This window comes from Carassius carassius, chromosome 16 (assembly GCF_963082965.1).
Source record: "Carassius carassius chromosome 16, fCarCar2.1, whole genome shotgun sequence".
NCBI lineage: Eukaryota > Metazoa > Chordata > Actinopteri > Cypriniformes > Cyprinidae > Carassius > Carassius carassius.
This window is the reverse complement of record NC_081770.1, coordinates 24,216,761-24,237,605: the sequence shown is the minus strand read 5'-3', so window position 1 is coordinate 24,237,605 and position 20,845 is coordinate 24,216,761. Positions and strand designations below refer to the sequence as shown.

General features: G+C 38.5%; 1 protein-coding gene across 1 annotated transcript; it reads left to right on the top strand.

The window, feature by feature from the left end:
- Positions 1-4,044: 4,044 nt before the first annotated feature.
- On the top strand, positions 4,045-10,795 carry LOC132159974 (vitellogenin-like). The gene is made up of 28 exons (XM_059569666.1): positions 4,045-4,159; positions 4,292-4,312; positions 4,414-4,565; positions 4,682-4,933; positions 5,022-5,183; positions 5,274-5,422; positions 5,507-5,657; positions 5,740-5,897; positions 5,965-6,130; positions 6,212-6,337; positions 6,423-6,641; positions 6,727-6,944; positions 7,027-7,124; positions 7,248-7,372; positions 7,451-7,552; positions 7,656-7,775; positions 7,886-8,072; positions 8,157-8,259; positions 8,341-8,526; positions 8,613-8,727; positions 8,816-9,005; positions 9,090-9,364; positions 9,457-9,501; positions 9,596-9,673; positions 9,765-9,971; positions 10,055-10,197; positions 10,292-10,430; positions 10,518-10,795. Exons 1-28 carry the CDS (start codon positions 4,120-4,122, stop codon positions 10,641-10,643), a joined length of 4,053 nt encoding a protein of 1,350 aa, XP_059425649.1. The 5' UTR covers positions 4,045-4,119; the 3' UTR covers positions 10,644-10,795.
- Positions 10,796-20,845: the final 10,050 nt, after the last annotated feature.

Below are 20,845 nucleotides of genomic sequence, written 5' to 3'. Positions count from 1 at the left end.
TATTTCTCACAAATAATTCATACATTTGTGAATTTCTATCATGTTAACATTGAGTGTGGTAATAAAGAGGCTTTAAACATTATCCATATGATTAGGAAATATCACTCTGATAAAGCAAAGATACCAACATATCATAACAGCATACAGTTAATAATATGTAATGTTTGTATAAGATACTAAGTGGGCAAGCGGGCACATGACAAAAGAACGACTCGAGCCCAAGTACTGGAGAGATGAACTTCAAAACTGAGGTGCAAGGACATCTGCAAAATCTGTAACATATGGGAAATGCTACAGACAGGGAAATCAGTTCAGGAACTAGATGGCTCAAGTGAGTAGGTTTGGGGATACCAGCTAAGCGTGCCGACACCAGCGGTGCATCCCTCACACTGGATACCAGTCTGTCACACTGAAAAAATTAACCTGTAAAAAATCTGAATTTAACAGACAGGACATGACAAGACTCTTGACGATCAGCTGTGATTTGACTCTGGACGTTCAGCTGAGACATGACATGACTCTGGACCCTCGGTCATGATGTGATGTGACTCTGGACGTTCAGCTGAGACGTTACGTGACTCTGGACGATCAGCTAAAGCCTGGCTCACACTACAGGAGCTTTAAAATCATAACCGATTTTGAAATCAAACATGCAAACACTACAAGATTTGAACATCGTGGCACATCACACACTGCAAGATATTATTAAGATTATCATGCCAGAGGGAGGGCCTCACGTGATCGCCAGTGAAGTTTTTTTATTTTTTATTATTATTATTATTTTTTTTTTAGCATGCTAGCTTTGTGCACTCACCTGGTGCATTCAAAACTGAGGAGGCTTCACTCCAGCACTTCTCTTTCTCCTTACAGTTGTGATGCATTTATGCCACATTATACACACACTTTTGTTACTACAAAATGTCAAGAAACAGTTTCCTCTATCTCCACTATCCAACGAATCCGCACATCAGCTATTTTGCCCATTGGCTGTGAAAGTACTGACGTAATCTCGGGAGGGGGAAATTGGGGCTAAATCGGGCTAAAAATCCTGCAGTGTGAGTCAGGTTTAAGACATGACATGACACTGGACGATCGGTCGTGATGTGATGGGATGAGACTCTGGACGATCGGCTGTGACATGACAAGCCTCTGGATGATCTGCCGTGACATGATGAGACTCTGCATAATCGGCTGTGACGTGATGAGACTCTGCTCGCATACCCTGCTCAAGATCTAATAAAAGTCTTACAGTGTCCATAACTTGCCAATGTCCACATGAAAAGCTGCTGGATCCTTGTGGGGCCGAGTATTCTGTTAAAGAGAGAACAGAGGAAGCATGCAGATCCATATGCAAAGCTTTATTTAACAGATGTGGTCAAAAACAGGCAAGGGTTGACAACAACATCAGAAATAGCACAGGCAAGATAAGAGAGAGTATTCCAGAGACAGGCATGTGTCAAATGACAGTGAACGTAATCCAGAGGGCGAGGCAAGCGGGCAATCCACAAACAAGCATAGTCCAGGCAAGGTGCAAACATAGTCTGAAACGACAAGACAAAGGGAAAATCCATGACAGACAAAAGATCAGGTAACAGGCGATCAGGTTGACTAGACTAGACTAAGAACTAGAACTGAACAAGACTAGACTAAGAACTAGAACTGGGAACTGGCTCTGTGATGTAGCTTTCGCTAACACAGTGATACACTAAACAATACTCGGCCCTGAACACTGGTTAGGGCCTCATATTTAAAGTGTGTGTGATTGGTTGCAGGTGAGTGTGTGGTCAGTTGGATGAAACATGGGAAATGTTGTCCAAAGTGATGTTTGAAAGTCTGTGTGATATGAGTGTCTTTATAACAGGAAAATATAATAGACCTCTGGTGGCAAGGGAACAGAAATCCATGAACAGAATAGTTACAAAGTTCAGCTTGTGCGCAATCATATTACATGTGCACTAATGCTCACTCTGAATTAGTGCGATATTGCTATTTTAATTTTTATTTTTTACAAATAACATGACACAGTGCCTTGCGAACGTATTATTACCCCTCCTTTTTTCAAGTTTTATATTGGTGCCTTATGTTAAACTGCTTTAAATGACTTTTTTCCCCACACTCAATCTACACCCCATACACCATAGTGACAAAGTTAAAACAGAATTATCACAACTTTGTGAATTTATTAAAAATAAAAAACTTATTTAAGTACATTACATAAGTATTTTTACCCTTAACTTAGTGGCTGGGCCACTCAAGGACATTCACGGTTGTCTTTAAGCCATTTTTTGTGTACTTAGAATCATTGTCCTGTTGGAAGATGAACCTTCTGCCTAGTCCGAGGTTGTAAATGCCATGGACTAGGTTTTCAGTAAGGCTATCTCTGAATTTTGGTGTGATGAGCTTTCCTTCTACTGATGAGTCCCTCAGTCCCTGTCACTGAAAAACAGACCCACAGCATAAGGCTAGCACCATTGCACTTTAATGCTGGGACGGTACTGTGGAAGGGATTAGCAGTGCCTGGATTCCTCCAAACATGATGCTTGGAATTGAGGTTCATCAGACCAGAGAATCTTGTTCCTGGAAGTCTGAGGGTCCAATAGGGTATTTTAGGGTTTTCTTTTGAGCAACTTACTGAATGCAAGAGATGTAGACTCTGCTGTAATAATACATCATGCAAGTGGTGTGATAGCTTTATTTTTCATTGGATTTGATTTTGAATTAGACTAAATTGGATTACATGATTTGATATAAAATGTTTAAATAAAAACGAGTGGGTAGCTGGCATAATAATGGGGGCAAAATACATATTTTTAAGAGGTAAATTTTATTACCAAAATAAATTAATGTGCAAAATTGTTAAATGACCATGTTTTCAACAGATGTTCAACAGTAAGTAGTGAAATAGGTTGTAAAATTAGCATTATGTATTAATTATGGCCAATTAGAACATATAGGACCACAGAAAAAATGCTAGTCAATCATATCATGACAACCCTGGCTGGCTGTCACAAACACATATTCCTAAACATTTCTAAAGCAAACAGTCTGAGCTACTATAAATTATTTGTATGAAGAATAATACATTTTAAAATAAACAATTACAATATTTCAAGTAAAACTGTGACATGGTTTTGATGACATGAGCATAAGGTAACCTAAACTTAAACTGATAGTCTAATGCCAAATCTGTCAACACTTTGGACTTTGATAGCACAAAATACAACAAGAACAAAAAAAAAGCATTGAAATACTGCCATGTAAATAAAATTGGCCTATTCAATAGAAAAGTAGCAACTCACAGGACAGTGGAGACCATCACAGGACCATGGTCTTGAGTGAACTTCTGAATAACAAAAAAATTATGATGGCCTCTTCCAATAAATTTGTCACATGTTGAGCTGGTTAGTGTGGTTGTAGCCAGCATTTAGTGGGGAAAATGGATTTTAATGCAAAATAGGCTTCAACATTTCTAAAATAAAATAAACTTCTAAAATTGAATTGTGAACATACTGTATAATAGAGTGTTGCTTTCATAATGATGACATATGTAAATAGGTTGCTGACCCATGGCGTTAAAAGTGTTCATGTTAAAGTTAAGTTGCAATAAAAAATTGCAATTATTTATTACAAGATAAAAATGGCAGCAAAATTTATAGAACCATTATATGAAATCTAATGTAAAAGTTTATGTTTTTGTCCTTTGTAAATGTACTTCTTTGCATTACAATCCTATCACTTCATAGAAATTATCATTTGTCATTTCAAGACAAAGCCACAATGTGTTCAGTAAACCACTGTTTAATAGAAAAAAAAATGGAAATTTTATGTCATGTTTTTCCCCTGCTGTATATAATGTAAATGTATGTGTATGAAATAACTTAAATTTACTTTTCCTTCAACCTTTCTAACTTAATTTAGCACATTCAAAACTGACATTGGACATTGTTCTGGAGGATGACATAACAGACCAGGGTAACCTAACCTAATTGATATTGATGTTCAGATAAGTTGACCAGCCAAAGGCCTTGTTAATAATTCTTAAAAAAATTAATACTTGGTCAGCAAGAAACCACTATAAAAGTTTGGCTTCTTTGAGGTATTCTTCACAAACCACCAGTCATGAGAGCTGTTGTGCTTGCCCTGACTGTAGCCCTCGTGGGTAAGTTAAAATCAGAAATTTTCTGATTTCTCTTTTCCTAAAAGATTACTCTTTATGTATATTTAGGATCTCTTTAAAAACTAAGTTAGACAAACTATTTACAAAGTGTATTCTCTCATTTATTTATTTTAGCAAGTCAACAGATCAACCTTGGTAAGTAATATTTCTTGGAAATTTTGGGTCTTTTTAAACTGGTAATTTTACAACTATTGCATTCTTGCTTAAGCCCCTGCAAAATACTCTACCTTTTTCAGTCCCTGAGTATTCCCCTGATAAGACCTATGTGTACAAGTATGAGGCTCTACTCTTGGGCGGTCTTCCTCAAGAAGGTTTGGCCAGAGCAGGTATAAAAGTTAACAGCAAAGTTCACCTCAGTGCCATCAATGAGAACACCTTCCTGATAAAGGTAATGATTATTAAAACCGTAGATTTCAGATCACACTGACAGAAAACAACAAAATACCATAATTGCATGTTAAAAGCAACAATGCCTTCATTTAAATGGAAAATGTCCTCTTACAGCTAATGGAACCTGTAATCTACGAGTACGCTGGTATTTGGCCCAAGGATCCATTTTTTCCTGCCACTAAGCTCACCTCAGCATTGTCTGCTCAGCTTCAGATTCCCATCAAGTTTGAGTATGCTAATGGTGTGGTTGGAAAGGTATTTGCCCCTGCAGGAGTCTCCCCTACTGTATTGAACTTATACAGAGGTATCCTCAACATCCTTCAGCTCAACCTCAAGAAGACCCAGAACATCTATGAGCTGCAAGAGGTGAGAAAGTAATTCGAAATACATTTATAAATGCATGAAGAAAGCCTTTTTGAGTTCTGCAATCTTATTTTTTGGCTCGTCCTTCAAGGCTGGAGCTCAGGGAGTATGCAGGACCCACTATGTCATCAGTGAGGATCCGAAGGCCAACCACATTACTGTAACAAAGTCTAAGGATCTGAGCCACTGCCAGGAGAGAATCATGAAGGATGTTGGCTTGGCATACACTGAGAGGTGTGCTGAATGCACAGAGGTAATGACCAAGACTTGAAAGACTTGAACTATTTCCTCAACAATATAATTTTTAAAATGATAATTTCATCACATACCTTTCTCCCTACAGAGAATCAAGAGTCTGATTGAAACTGCAACTTACAATTACATCATGAAACCGGCGTCCACTGGTGTACTAATCGCTGAAGCAACAGTTGAGGAAGTGCATCAGTTTTCACCCTTCAATGAGATCCATGGTGCTGCCCAGATGGAAGCAAAGTATGACTGATCCTTTGTGAGAAATATGAACTAACAATATTCCCTATACATATCATTACATTATTTCTTTTTCAATTTTTTCAGACAAACCTTGGCTTTTGTTGAGATTGAGAAGACCCCTGTTGCTCCAATCAAAGCTGATTACTTGGCTCGTGGATCCCTGCAATATGAGTTTGCAACTGAGATTCTTCAGACCCCAATTCATCTAATGAAGATCAGTGACGCTCCAGCCCAGGTATCACTTTAACAGTCTCAGAGTCAAAGCCTTTGGTCCACGCTGAAGACATCAACTGAGACTAGCTCTTACTCTCTTCTAGATCATCGAGGTCCTTAAGCACCTTGTTGCAAACAATGTGGACATGGTCCATGAAGACGCTCCACTGAAGTTTGTTCAGCTTATCCAGCTCCTGCGTGTTTCCACCCAGGAGAACATTGAGGCTATCTGGGCTCAGTTTAAGAATGAACCAGTTTACAGGTACAAATTTGTCAGCAGTAAGTTTAAGTTTTTATTATGTATATATTTTAAACAATGACTCTGTTAGGCGCTGGCTTCTGGATGCTCTTCCTTCTGTTGGCACACCAGTCATTGTAAAATTCATCAAGGAGAAGTTCCTGGCTGGTGAACTTACCCTTCCAGAGTTCATTCAGGCTCTTGTGGTTGCTCTTCAAATGGTCACTGCTGATCTGGAAACAATGCAATTGGCAGCTGTAGGTTCATATAAGTTTACTTTTAAAATGATGTGCTTCAAATATTAACCTAAACTAATCAGTCCATATCTTGTCTAACAGAGTTTGGCCATGCACGAGAAAATCTCCACAATCCCAGCTCTCCGTGAAGTTGTAATGCTTGGATATGGTTCCATGATTGCCAGGCACTGTGTTGCAGTTCCAACTTGTTCTTCTGAGCTCCTCAGGGTAAACAGTTCAAGCCTTAAATATCTGATAGGGATTTGGCATTTGCTTTTTTCTAATTGTACTCTGCGTGTATCAAATTCCTCAGCCCATCCATGAGATTGCTGCAGAGGCAACTTCTAAGAATGACATTCCTGAAATCACATTGGCTCTTAAAGTTCTCGGCAATGCTGGTCACCCTGCTAGTCTTAAACCCATCATGAAGCTCCTGCCTGGACTGAGAACTGCAGCTACATCTCTGCCCCTTAGAGTTCAGGTTGATGCTATCTTGGCCCTGAGGAACATTGCCAAGAAAGAACCCAAACTGGCAAGTGTCAGACATTGTAGAAATTAATTATTGTAAAATGGCCCATTTTCTCCCAATAATAAACTGACCTTGTTTCTTGCCACAGGTTCAGCCAGTGGCCCTGCAGCTTGTGTTGGATAGAGCTCTCCACCCAGAAGTGCGCATGGTTGCTTGTATTGTGTTGTTTGAGGCCAAGCCATCAGTGGCTCTTGTCTCCAGTCTTGCTGGTGCTTTGAAGACTGAAACCAACATGCATGTTGTGAGCTTTGCTTATTCTCACATCAAGTCCTTGACCAGAATCACTGCTCCTGATATGGCAGCTGTGTAAGAAAGACAAACAGTTTTTATTCCATAATTTTTATATATCATGTCAAATAAGCATTTTAATAATGATTGTCTATTTCAGTGCTGGTGCAGCTAATGTTGCCATCAAGCTCATGAGCCGCAAGCTAGACAGACTTAGCTTCCGTTTCAGCAGAGCCCTTCAACTAGACTTCTATCATAGTAAGTTTTGCAAAATTCTTAAAAGAGCTAAGAAATGGTGTGTTGGGTGTTTCTTAAAACATACAAAATTCTCCTGACATAGAAGATTTCAATAACTGTATTCTGACATATGTCTCTGTGCAGCTTCACTTATGGTTGGAGCTGCTGGCAGTGCCTACATTATCAATGATGCTGCAACCATCCTGCCAAGAGCTGTTGTAGCTAAAGCACGTGCTTATCTGGCTGGAGCTGCTGCTGATGTTCTTGAGGTGGGCAAACCTTCTTTTAAATTTGATTCATGATTTAAAAATGTGTTCTGCCTTCACTCAATCCATGCTCTCAAACAGATTGGTGTGAGAACTGAAGGATTCCAGGAGGCTCTTCTGAAAACTCCTGCAGCAGATGAAAGTGTTGACCGTATCACAAAGATTAAGCGCACCCTGAGAGCAGTATGTTTTCATGTCCTATGCACTATGTTTAATTTTATACTTATAAATAATATAAAAATTGTGACATTGGCAAAATATTATGACTTATGTTTTTCCCCTTAAGCTCACAAACTGGAAGGATTTACCAAACAATCAACCATTGGCTTCAGCCTACATCAAATTACTTGGACAAGAAGTGGCTTTTATCAAGATTGACAAGACCATCATTGAAGAAGCTATACCTGTATTGTGTTTTAGTTTATCTCTTCTCTTTCATTACTATTTCATTTTGAGATCTTTCTAACAAATAATTCTCATAATTAGAATTAAGATTCTCAAAAACACTTTCCCCAGATTGTGACTGGAACCAAACCACGTGAAATGTTGAAGGCAGCTCTTAAAGCTTTGCAGGGAGGAATTACCTTGCAGTATGCCAAACCCCTGCTTGCCGCTGAAGTGCGTCGTATCTTGCCAACAGCAGTTGGTGTGCCCATGGAGCTCAGTTTGTACACTGCTGCCGTTGCTGCTGCAAGTGTCAATGGTATGTTTTTTCTTAGAATTATATATATTTTCTTCTGATATGAAGGGGTCACCACTTTTGGTGTTGTTCCATTCATCCTTTTAGTTAAGGCCACCATTACACCTCCTCTCCCTGAGGAGACTGAGACTATGACTCTTGAGCAGCTGAAGAAAACTGATATTCAACTCCAAGCTGAAGCTAGACCAAGGTAAATTTGTTGCAGCTGTGATTTGAGATTTCAAGTGTACTACAACAGATTTACAAACAAGCCCCCTTATTCGTATTTCAGTATTGCTCTCCAGACCTTTGCTGTGATGGGAGTGAACACTGCCTTGATCCAAGCTGCTGTTATGGCGAGAGGAAAGATCCGTACAATTGTTCCTGGAAAAATAGCTGCAAGAGCAGACATTCTCAAAGGCAACTACAAGGTGGAGGCTCTGCCTGTTGAGGTTCCTGAACATATCGCTGATCTGAGGTAATGAAATCTTAGTGATGCCAGTGAAGAAAAAGTTTTTTGTAGTGACTGCTTTTTTATGAAAGGGTCTTTTACTTTTATAACAGCTTTGAGACACTCGCTGTGGTAAGAAACATTGAAGATCCTAGTGCTGAAAGGATTGTGCCCTTTGCACCTGAGTTGTCCCAGCAAAACCCCCAAAATTCTTATGCTGGTGATTCGGTAAGCTTTAAATATACATTTAGGAGAAAAAAATTGCTTTAAGCTCCAAAGTGTAAAATCTTCTTGATATTTTGTTTTTTCTTTCCAGTCATCTGAGAACTCAGATGAGGTTCCTATGAGAGCTCCTGCTCCATTTGACAAGACTCTCTGTCTTGCTGTCCCATACATTGAAATCAAGGGATGCATTGAGGTGCACTCTCACAATGCTGCTTTTATCAGAAATATTCCTCTGTTCTACATAATTGGACACCACTCAGCCCGTGCTACAGTGGCAAGAGGTATACTTAAAGAAGTTATTACATTCATGTAACTCAAGATTTTTCAGATAAAATTATAATTAAGGGTCTGTTGTTTGACTGTAGCGGAAGGTCCTGCTGTTGAAAGACTGGAGCTTGAAATCCAAGTTGGTCCTAGAGCTGCCGAGAGGCTCCTTAAGCAAATCAATCTCATTGATGAGGAGACTCCAGAAGGAAAGGCTTTCCTGTTGAAACTGAAGGAAATCCTGGAGACTGAAGATAAAAACAGGAACGTCTCTTCTGAAAGCAGCAGCAGCCGCAGCAGCAGCAGTAGGAGTAGCAGCAGCAGCAGAAGCAGCAGCAGTTCAAGCTCTTCAGGGTCCAGCTCTCGTGTGACCAAGGTGAGGACAAGGAATGTCATGTATTGCTTAATTCACCAACATATGTCATAAATCTGTATATTCATTTACTCTGAATATTTGTTTATTTTCAGACTGCCACCATCATGGAGCCATTCAGGAAATTTCACAAGGATAGGGTAACTACTAAAAATAATTTTGTCAAAAATATAGTTTCTTAGATCAGACACTTATCAGACACTTATCACGTTTATAACCTTATTTTTCTTGCAGTATTTGGCACCCCATGGTGCATCAAAGAAAGTTAGCAGTGGAAGTTCCGGATCTAGCTTTGAGCGTATCCAGAAACAGGTGAATCAATGAATTTCATTAGTTTGATCATAATAACAGAAAACTCCAGTTAAAATACGATATTTAATATTTATATGGTGTATGCTTACAGGCTAAGTTCCTCGGAAATGCAGTTCCACCTGTTTTTGCTGTCATTGCCCGTGCTGTGAGAGTTGACCACAAACTGCTGGGCTACCAACTTGCTGCTTACTTTGACAAACCAACTGCAAGAGTGCAAATTGTTGTTTCTTCCATCGCTGAAAATGACAACCTGAAGATCTGTGTTGATGGTGCTCTGCTGAGCAAGCACAAAGTGACTGTAAGTGTTGAAGTGTGATAAAATAATTTTAGGTAATAATTTTTTCTCAGGTTTAAGCATACGCAAGCATAACTGTTTTTCAGGCCAAGCTTGCTTGGGGTCCAGAGTGCCAGCAGTATGCAGTCACTGCTAAAGCGGAGGCTGGTGTGCTGGGTGAATTCCCTGCTGCACGTTTAGAGCTGGAATGGGAGAGGCTGCCAATCACTGTCACCAACTATGCTAAAAAGTAATGTTCATCGGCACAGAACAACAAATGTGTAGTGTAGAAAATGGCACTGTTTTATTTCTCTACTCTTTTCTGTGTATCCTGTCACAATTAGAATGTCCAAACACATCCCTATGGTGGCTTTCCAGGCGGGATTCAGACTTGAAAGAGTAATGAACAGTGAGAAAGAGATTGAACTTACTGCAGCCTTGCCAACTCAGAGGTCCTTGAATGTCATTGCCAGGATTCCAGAGGTGAAATATTTCCCCTTTAAATTATTATATCTCATAATGATATACACAGAAAATACAACTAATTAATTTTTTTTCCTGCTGTTCTAGATGACACTGTCAAGAATGGGTATTCCCCTCCCCTTCACTATTCCCATCAATCCAGATGGATCTCTTTCCAATCATATTGATGAGGACATTCTCTCCTGGATCCAGAAAAATATCAATGAAGATTAATAACATTTTACATTTTTCAGAAGAAAATGTTGAGCTCTGATAATGTAAATTTGATTGTTCCTTGACAGTTTAATTGAAAGCATTACTGCTGTTGTCATGTACAGTATTTAATGTAATGCAGTCTAATGCTAATAAATACCTTGCAAGTGGAACTGTGTGATCTCCTTTCATTTTACAGCAACACTACAATAATAAGTAACAGCTATAACCAGTGTTACTTTTTAATATTTTTTTCTGAAGTTGCACATTATTATATAAATTTACACGTTAAACGCAGGGTAGGTAAAAAATGTATAAAAAACTTTTTTTCCAAATTTGTTTAAACTTTATTTAAATATCAATACATAATTAAAATGTAAGTACTCTGAAAAAGAAAGTATAAAAATCGAGTGTCTGTAGACCTCTCACGACTATTTTAAAGACAGCTCATTATTTCCATTCACTCCACCCCCTCCCTTCTGGGCTCCTATAGATTATTTATCGTCTCTACTAAGGCTCGCTAAGTAATGTTATGTTAGCTATATTATGCAGCTACGTGTGCTAATGACACATGCTTCATGAAAAAATAAACAAAAAAATATGTATGATCAAAATACAAAAAGAAAGATTTACCTGTCCAGCAGAAATAAAGCCATCAAGGAGTCACTTTTCAGCTCCTTGAGTTCCCTCAGTTCTCGCCATCGCTGGAAAGCCACGCCGATATTAACTCGCGTTTTATTTCTTTGTTTATCCAAATACTTTTTGTTCATTGCCTTTTCTTGTACTGTTACTGTCTTCCTTTTTTTGCCTGGTTTGCCTTCACTAACTGCATAGGCCGGTACTGTGAATTTTGCTTGCTGTTTCTCTGCCATTGTTTTGGTATTCTTAGGATCCGTGCCTCTTGAATTCCTCAAATCAAACGTGCGCGCGCAAGTGGGCAGGTCATGTGTGACAAAAGGGTGGTTGCCATGGTTGAGAGTGACAGTCGCCTGAGCCAATCCTATGTTTCGTCCCGAATGGAAATAATGAGCTGTGTTTAATACAGATTAAATGGTCTAGAGTCACTCGATTTTTATACTCTTTTTATCAGAGTACTTATATTTTAATTATGCATTGATATATATAGAAAGTTTAAACAAATTTGGAAGAAAGTTGTTTATACATTTTTTACCTACCCTGCCTTTTACATTTGAGTTACTTTTTTTCAGAAGTTTTTTTTTACTTTCAGTTTAAATAATTTGCATTAAAACATTTTAAAGTACTGAATTAAATTGAACATAGTCATGTCAAATCCTACACTCATGTGTGCATGGGACCGACACTTACCAGAAATGAGAAGGTAGGAGCTTTACATATATATTATGGAAGTATTCTCATTTTTTACCGTCGAAGAAAAGGAGAAGATAATATTTATGAAGTATAGATTATGTGCAGGTGAAAAATGCTTGTCAACCACAAAAAAAAAAAACACTTAAAAATAAATCAGTTTATAAAATAACAGCACAACACAGGAGTTCAATAAAAGGAGTATTATTGTATCAAACATAAAAATTCCAGTAAGAAAATGTGATAATGATCTAATTAGAAAAATAATAATTTTGTATTTTTTATTCTTTAAAAAAAGTTTGTCTTTGTCACAGATCACTGTTGTAGCCAAACATGTACAAAGGAGTAAATGTAGAGATACTTTAATAAACATCAACACACTTAGACAATTCCAAATAACATTAATCTAGGATGAATAACAGATAGAAACTGAGGGTTTATAAAAACATGGAAACAAAGGAGCAAACGAGATGATTAATCAACACAGGTGAACTAATCAGGGGAACTAAGTGAAACTAGGTCAAAGGAAGAACAAAAGCACAGAACATAAATGCAAGTCTTCTACTGGGATTAATGAAGAACTGGTTTAAAATCATTTTATTTGAGCATTTTAAATCGGGTTTTTCATATAATCTGTATTGCATATTAAGGGTGTCGCGTTATACCGTTATTGACGATAACCGTGATATTCAAAGCAACAATTATCTATATCGTGTTGATTTAGTGTGTGATGATATACCGGTATTAGCAATAACCGCAATATTTAAAAATGAACAGTTCTCTTATAACGATGTCAGATGTAAATACTCCAGCGCCAGTACCTGGTTGAGCTTCCAGGTGGAAGTATTGTGTATTGTTGGGAGTAACGGCGTTTAAGTATAACGGCTTTACTAACGGAGTTTAATTTTCTGTAACGGAGTAACCTAATTAATTACTTTTCCCATCGTTGCAACGCCGTTATCTTTACTGAAAATGTAAAGTGTCGCGTTACTACAATTTGGTTGAATAAAGCGCGAGGTGTCATGCTTTGGCTAGTGGCTACATCAGCTGCCTGACACCATTGCAAAATCCGATGATGATTGATGATCCGATGATGAGACTGCTCACGCTGTCTCACTGCACGCTCTGACAACCACTAAACACAAGACGGCATCAGCGATAATGGCTTTCTCGAACTGGAAGTACCGGGAATTAAAGGCAAGAATGTTTCTGTAACATGCACGGTATGCCCAGGAAAAAAAGACTTTATCCACGTCTGCCTCAAGCAACTCAAATCTTATGAACCACCTCACATCAACACATGCTAACATGTTACTGTACTGAATATTTAATTCTGTGTTCAAACCAGACGTGAATTACGCGTAGTTGGACGCTTAAACAATTTGAATTCATACGCTTCATTCGTGTGTGAAATTAACTTCACAACAGACGCGAATTCGCGTCATGGGGGGGACTTCTGCCAGTTGAGTTCACGCAGAATTTTCAACCACCATTTTTATTCAGATAATTTTCTAAATATTACTGTTATCGTGTCATGAAATGTAGTTTTAAAAGTATTTCTTGCTTGAATGTAATTGTATAATTGTATGATTAAATAAATATGCGGTTTATTTAAAAATGTGTTTCGCTGATTTTCGGAGGTTGTCTACAGGCCACCAGGGCACCATACAGAATTTATTAAAGAATCTGGGATCAGCATTCATAGACATTTTGAACTCTTTTGGGGTTAGACAACACGTGTCAGGTCCTACTCATTGTCGAAATCATACTCCAGATTTAATACTGTCACATGGAATTGATGTTGATGGAGTTGAAATTATGCAGCTACGCGATGATATCACCGATCATTATCTAGTCTCATATAAACTTCATACAGCTAAAACTGTGAATTCTACTCCTTGTTACTAGTATGGTGGAACCATCACTTCTACCACAAAAGACTACTTTGTAACTTATCTTCCTCATTTATCTAAATTCCTATTGATTTTAAACAATAATAGTTAAATAAACAAGAAGTTAAAATTAAGTGACTTACATTTTAGACACAAGATTATTCTAATGACAATAGTTCCAATCAAAGCAACAGCACAATCGTTGTGTGTCTCAACGCAACATACAGTGGTGTTTCTTTGCTGAATGAATCCACATTTTTGAAAGAATTGAGTGAGTCAATGATTCAGTAACCCTTTAAAATAGACAGTTATTCGGCACATTTCTGAATCAAATAGCCATATGAACAAATCGGTTGAATGAATGACTAAATGACTCACTTATTAAAATGTACATTGGCCACCACCTACTGGTGATACGGTTTCACATTATAAGTAATCATTGCATTTTTCAAAACAATTAAAAAAATTCTCATTTTTAGAATATATATATATAATATATATATATATATTAGGGCTGTCACGATATTAGATTTCTCATATCACGGTTATTGTGGCCATAAAAATTCACAATATCGATATATCATGATATCTATAGAAACCTTGGGGGAAAAGATATCAGTCAAATAATTTTTTTTACTTTGTTTATTGAGTTTTTCTTTTTCCCCCAATGAACATAAGGATACTGATATATGCAGGGCACAAGACTCTGGCTTTCTCCGTCTTCTTTGAAGCTCCTATGAAATTACAAGAGAGAAAATACTGTCAAGTTCAACAGTATGATGAATAAATATTAATGGTAACACTTTACAATAATATGTCATTTGTTAACATTAATGTATTAACTAACATGAATGAACAATGAACAATACATTTATTACACAATTTATTAATCTTTGTTTATGTTAATAAAAATCAAGTCTTTCATTGTTCATGTTAGTTCACAGTGCATTATTGTTTACAAACACAACTTGTGATTTTAATAATGTATAAGTAAATGTTGAAATTAGCATGAACTAAGATTAATAAATGCTGTGGAAATATTGTTAATTATTATTAATGTTATTTATATATGTTCACTAATGTAATTAACTAATGTTAACTAATGAACCATATTGAAGAATGACCGCAGATGAGACATTAAGTGCATGGCACAGTGACCAACTTAACATTTTACAGTTTAATGTAGCAATGTGGTCGCTCAGTTTTTCAAGATCAGTTTTAATCGTGTAACTGTTAATAGATTTGAACAAACAAATAAAGTGTTGCTACGCACAGGCCGTATTGATTGCAAATACAAAAACAAGATGAGTAAAGAAAACGAGATACTTATTAAAATAATCACCCTTTACTTAAATATATGAACACAGAAAACCGCTGTTAACAGGTTAATATAACATTTCCCATTCTATGACTAGTAAAATAATGGCAACTTACTCTGATGAACATGGCTTTCCACGGAGCAGCTGCGAGTGCTACGTCTTCTTCTTGTGTGACAGGTGTCAGCGTGAGGCACAATACTGCCACCTGGGAGCTCAACCAGGTACTGACACTGGAGTATTTACATGTGGTGTTATCATAAGAGAACTTTTCATTTTAAATATTGCGGTTATCACTAATACCGGTATATCATCACACACTAAATTAACACAATATCGATAATTGTTGTTTTGAATATCACGGTTATCGTCAATACCGGTACATCGCGACACCCCTAATATATATATATATATATACATTATTTTTTATTTTATCAAATTATTTATGCATTTGAAATGCTGTGATGTAAATGCATTTATCATTTATAGCACCTCTCAGCTTCATCAAACAGTTTTTGCAAGTACAGCTAATGCCACTAATAATTTTGTTTCTTCTGCAGTGGAAATTAAAGCTTTAGCCTAAGTTCTGCCAGGAAGACTCAATTACTTCGTCACTAATTACCTTCATCATTATCCAATCACGTCTTTATACTTCGGTATAAAAGATCGGTACTTACACATGTTTGAGTCCGCAGATGCCGACGCGATAACAACGCAGATGCCGACGCGATTGTTCCTTGCTCAAGCTTTCGCGTTTATTGATTTACTTGCTATAGTTAAGTTTGTGTCCTGCAAACTATCGCCAGTTTGACGTTCCTCTCAAGATGCACACGGGATCGTTGGCTTTGCTCGGTGTCGCCACCGATCTATATGTCCTTACATCCCCACCATATTTCTGTCAAGATTAGTCTCTAAACTATTTCACATAAAACTCAAGGTACAGTTTAATACTCTTCGCAAACTAATGGTGGTGGTCCTTTTCACATGCTCCTCATGTTAAGTCAATCACGGTCTTCACATACAATGGCCTATCGTGGTCATCTACACACGAGGCTTTCACATCACAATCCGTCGGGCCTCACTTTATATGGCCTAACAAGGCTTCACATTACTCACCATAAAGCAGCTTTTGCTCATTTGACCTATTGTAACCTTCAGCTAATTGAATTGTTTACAACTGTCTATTAATGTCCTTCACAAAATTGGCCAGTGATGGTTTTCTCGGCCTAGCTAGGCTTTTCCTAAAGCCTATTGGGGCCGTTCCATTTTCTGTGGCCCGCCGGGCCCCCATCACTGCTCCGGCCTATCGTGGCCCCTATCTCTGTCTGGCCTATCGTGGCCCATCTCCTCTAGTCTATAAGCTAAATCCTTTTAAGATATAATCCGGTTCATTGTTAAATGCTACCATAATCACTTCTATTATGACTCTGTGATCTATTTGCATTTACTGGTCGTGGTAAAATACTATTCATATTAACCCTTTCAACCAATAGCTACTACCTGCGGCTTAACTTAGCATTTCTCTCGGTGACCTCCCCTCTGTTTGCCTATCTATATGTCCTTTTCTCTCTGCATCCTGTTTCTCTGGCATTCCCCTCGGTTGCCTGTCCTCGTGGCATTCTTTCTGAGCCCATCTTCCTCGTGTTTACCCTTTATAGCTATGAGCTAAGTCTTCTGTGACCCAACCGGGGCCTTACTCACAGTATGGCCTATGGGTCTCTATTACTGTCTGGCCTATCGTGGCCTCTATCAATATTCAACCTTCTCTGCCTCAATTACTATCTGGCCTATCGTGGCATCTATTACTATCTATTCTATGGTTGCCTCTCTCTCTAAGGCTCTGCGGCCCATCTTCCTTGTCATATAAGATACTTTAGTTATAATCTGATGCTGTATTCTTATGTCTGGCCAAGTGATTTATTTTCTTGAGACAGTGTTTTTATCTGCCTTCTACGGGTTTATGCACCCAGGGGAATTCACTTCACAAACTAAAAAATTTGATCCTGCTCGTGGCATTTCCTTTTCAGATCTACAATTTGGACCTAAATCCTTTACACTCCTCCTCAAGAACTCAAAAACTGATGCGCAAGGTTCTGGCGTTACCTTAACATTTTCAAAAATCTATAATAATTTCTGTCTCTTCTCTGCCATGGTGAAATTCCTTAAAATCCGGCCTAGAATTTCTAAAAACACGCCGCTCTTTATTTTACCTAACGGAGCACCCCTTTCCAAGGCTTGTTTTAGAACACACTTAACCACTGTTATCAAAAGCTGCAGTCTATCCCCCTCTCTCTATACCGGCCATTCATTCAGAATTGGGGCAGCTACTACAGCAGCTGAACGAGGAATCTCTACGTCAGCTATTAAGATCATAGGCAGATGGTCTTCCTAAGTATTTGAATTATACATCAGACCTGATTCAAAAACCTTGAAGCTCAGCAAGCTCTCCAGTAACAAATCAGGTAAATTTTCATGCAGTTACTGGTGGTGGTGTTACTGGCGGTATATTTATAAAAAACAAAATAAAAATAAAATAAAAAAATATATTATATCTGTATGGTCTATCGAGGCCTGTATATGTCTGGCCTATTGTGGCTATATCTGTGCAGTCTCGAGGCCTGTTTATGTCTGGCCTATCGTGGCTATTACTGCATGATCTATCGAGGCTGCTTATGTCTGGCTAATGTGGCTAATTATATATATATAAAAAATTCTATTAAACATAGGCATATGGGGTTTCATCTAACGTTTATCATACTGATTATGTTAACTCTCTTTATATCTTCCAGGAACCTTAGGATTCACAACCGGTGTCTATACCTTCATCTACTTATTTTGGGGGTTAAGGCTGGCCCCGCCCAGTGGTTTCACAATCCACCTATTTTTGGGGGTCGGCTGCGCCCCTGCCTTCTTCTTCAGGCAGGAAATGCTGGTCCGCTACCCTCGGATTACGAACTATGGATGGGGCCTTCCGCTAAAGAAATTTATAATAATGCTTGCTGAGTTGTCAATAAATGTATGCTTCGTACATTTTATCTCCCGAGTCTTTCTGGTAGAAAGATGGATTTTGTTGATACTGATTTCATTTGACAGCAGATAGAGAGTCAGAGCCCACCACGACCAACGAGCTATAACCAAAGAGAGCAACAGAGCTGAGGGCTGCCTCAGAGCTTAAGCCTGACCTGTCTGACCAGGTGTGAGAGCCGGTGTGGAAGATTTTTATTGGTCAATATGTAAACTAATCAGGCATAATCAATGTGACTCTAGCCATTTATGTATGAAATTATTCTACTGTTATAATCATGCTTTTGACTGTATGTAGAGGCCTGCCTGAGAATGGAATGTGCAGAGAGTGCAGGGGTATAGTATATGGTGCATCTGCACACTCTATTTGGACATTAGACAAAATATATGATCAGACCTCCTCGGTGCAGACATTACCAAAATACAGCATATAGTAAAGTTGGACACCCTGTTTTGACATGAGACAAAATATATAATTAGGCCTCCTCGTTACACTTAGAATAAATTCTACATCCTAAAAGCAAGCTGGAGACAGCCATAAAAGGTAAAAGAGTTGATAAACAGAACCATATGTATGAAATGTATTGAACATGGGCACGCCTTCAGAAGCATTGTATAAAATAGAGAATCGACACAGACTCGAGAGACTGTTCTGCAGAGCTTTCTCATTTTATTTTCTCTTGAAAATAAAATCTTTCTTATGGAAACAAAACCCCGAGACAGTGTGATTCCTCAGATCAATGGCAGACGAAAATACACTACACCGGCAAATGAGCATGCACTGGTGGATGATGCAAGGGAGCACGAGGGTTTGGAAGAAAGCCCCGCCCACTGCACCACAGCTGAGGATGGACTCAGTGGAACCTATGGAGTTCAACTTGGATTATATGTGGATATGCTCGATCTTCTCCCGCCATCCTATGAACATTCTATTGTGACCATGGAGGTCATTCCTACTTCTGTCGTGCTGCCGATGTTGGGAGTGGCAATCTGCTGTGTATGGAAAGGGCATCCCTGAAAACCTTGACACTCACAAATCCCCACCCACTCTCCCTCTGCGGCCTCACACCACCATTGCTGCTCAGCCTTGCCATCTTCTGCCCCTTTGCCGCTGCTGCCTGTCAGTCCCTATGCTCACCCTCAGATCACCATCTGTCAGACTCCTCTTTCCCTCAGGCTCCACCTTAGTCGTCTGTCGCTCTGGCTCCACCGTGGCCTTCCGGATCCCCACCTCCACCTCGGTTTCTGGTCCCATCTGCTCTTCCTTGACCCTCCAGATCCGAGGTGTTGCCCTGGCTCATCAGCACTCCGTCTCCACCTCGGGCTCCTCCTCCACCTGCTTTGCCACCATCGGTCGGCCCCCTGGAGTTGTCAGCCCTGCCTCCACCATGGCTCCTTCCTCTGTCAGCTCCATCATGGACCACTATCATGGCTGTGGCCTGGGTCTCACCTGGCTCCTCCGTCCCTCCCTCTGTCTCCACGGTGCGAGGAAGCATCTTCCTGGAGGGGGTGATCTGTCACACCCATGGACTGTTGATTGTGGTTTCTCCATCTATGTCCATATTTGGTCTTTCCTGTTCTCATTATTAGTTAATCACCTCATTGTGCTCACCTGTCTGCCCCTCGTTATCACACCATACCAAATAATTGTCTTATTATTCAGAATTAAATGAAACAATGTAAGAATTTGATGTGAAAGATGACACATTTAATAAAGTTATGATGAAAAAATAACCATTTATAGACATTGTGGGAACTCATTATTATTTCTACCTCTTTCCAGTCACAAAACACTTTATTATGAGAGTCACTGGGGGAATTGTAATATTTAATTTATTTTATTATGTACATATTTTTTGTTTGCACTGAATAAAAATATAGATTTGTCTTTTTATCTGCTGTAAGTTATAGTTCTTAGGAAAAAATCTGTATCAGCAGGTCAAAAAAAAAAAAACTGAAATCATAATTAGCCAAAAAAATTAAATCGGGGAAAAACACTTTATACTAATCTTTATGCAGTTATATTAATGGGTAATATAGCACAGTTTATTACATTTGATGGATTTAAATCACCCTTAGATTTAAAAGGAACACAGCATAAAATTTATATTTATGCAGACAACATTCTCTTTTATTTTACTGATAAACATGTCCCCTTACGCCATATAAAATTATTTAATTAATTAATAAAAAAAAATCATGCAGTTTATTAAATTCTCTGGCTATAAAATAAACTGGGTCAAATCCCTTCTCGTTCCTTTGAATGTCTTTGCAAAAGATTACCTATTCCTAGCATTTACATACTTAGGTTTGTACTTTTATAATATATCAAGTATGAATTAGCACAGATATATTTTCACTCGCCGAACACTTTCTAAAAGAGTGCTTCAGAGTTTCACTCTCCGACAAGTGATCTGTGCTATTTTTCAGTACATTTCAATAGATGTACTTTTTCGGTTGTCCATTGAAATCTCCAACAGTGAAGACATGAGATGTGGGTGGGACATTGCTACTCCATTGGCAGACCACTTCTGTCTTGGTTGGTTTGACAGTTAGCCCCATCCTGCTGTACGCCCTCACCGCCACAGCAAGGACAGTTTGAAGATCCTCAGGAGTCTGGGCCACAAAAGCACAATCGTCTGCATACTGTAGTTCCAGGACCTGC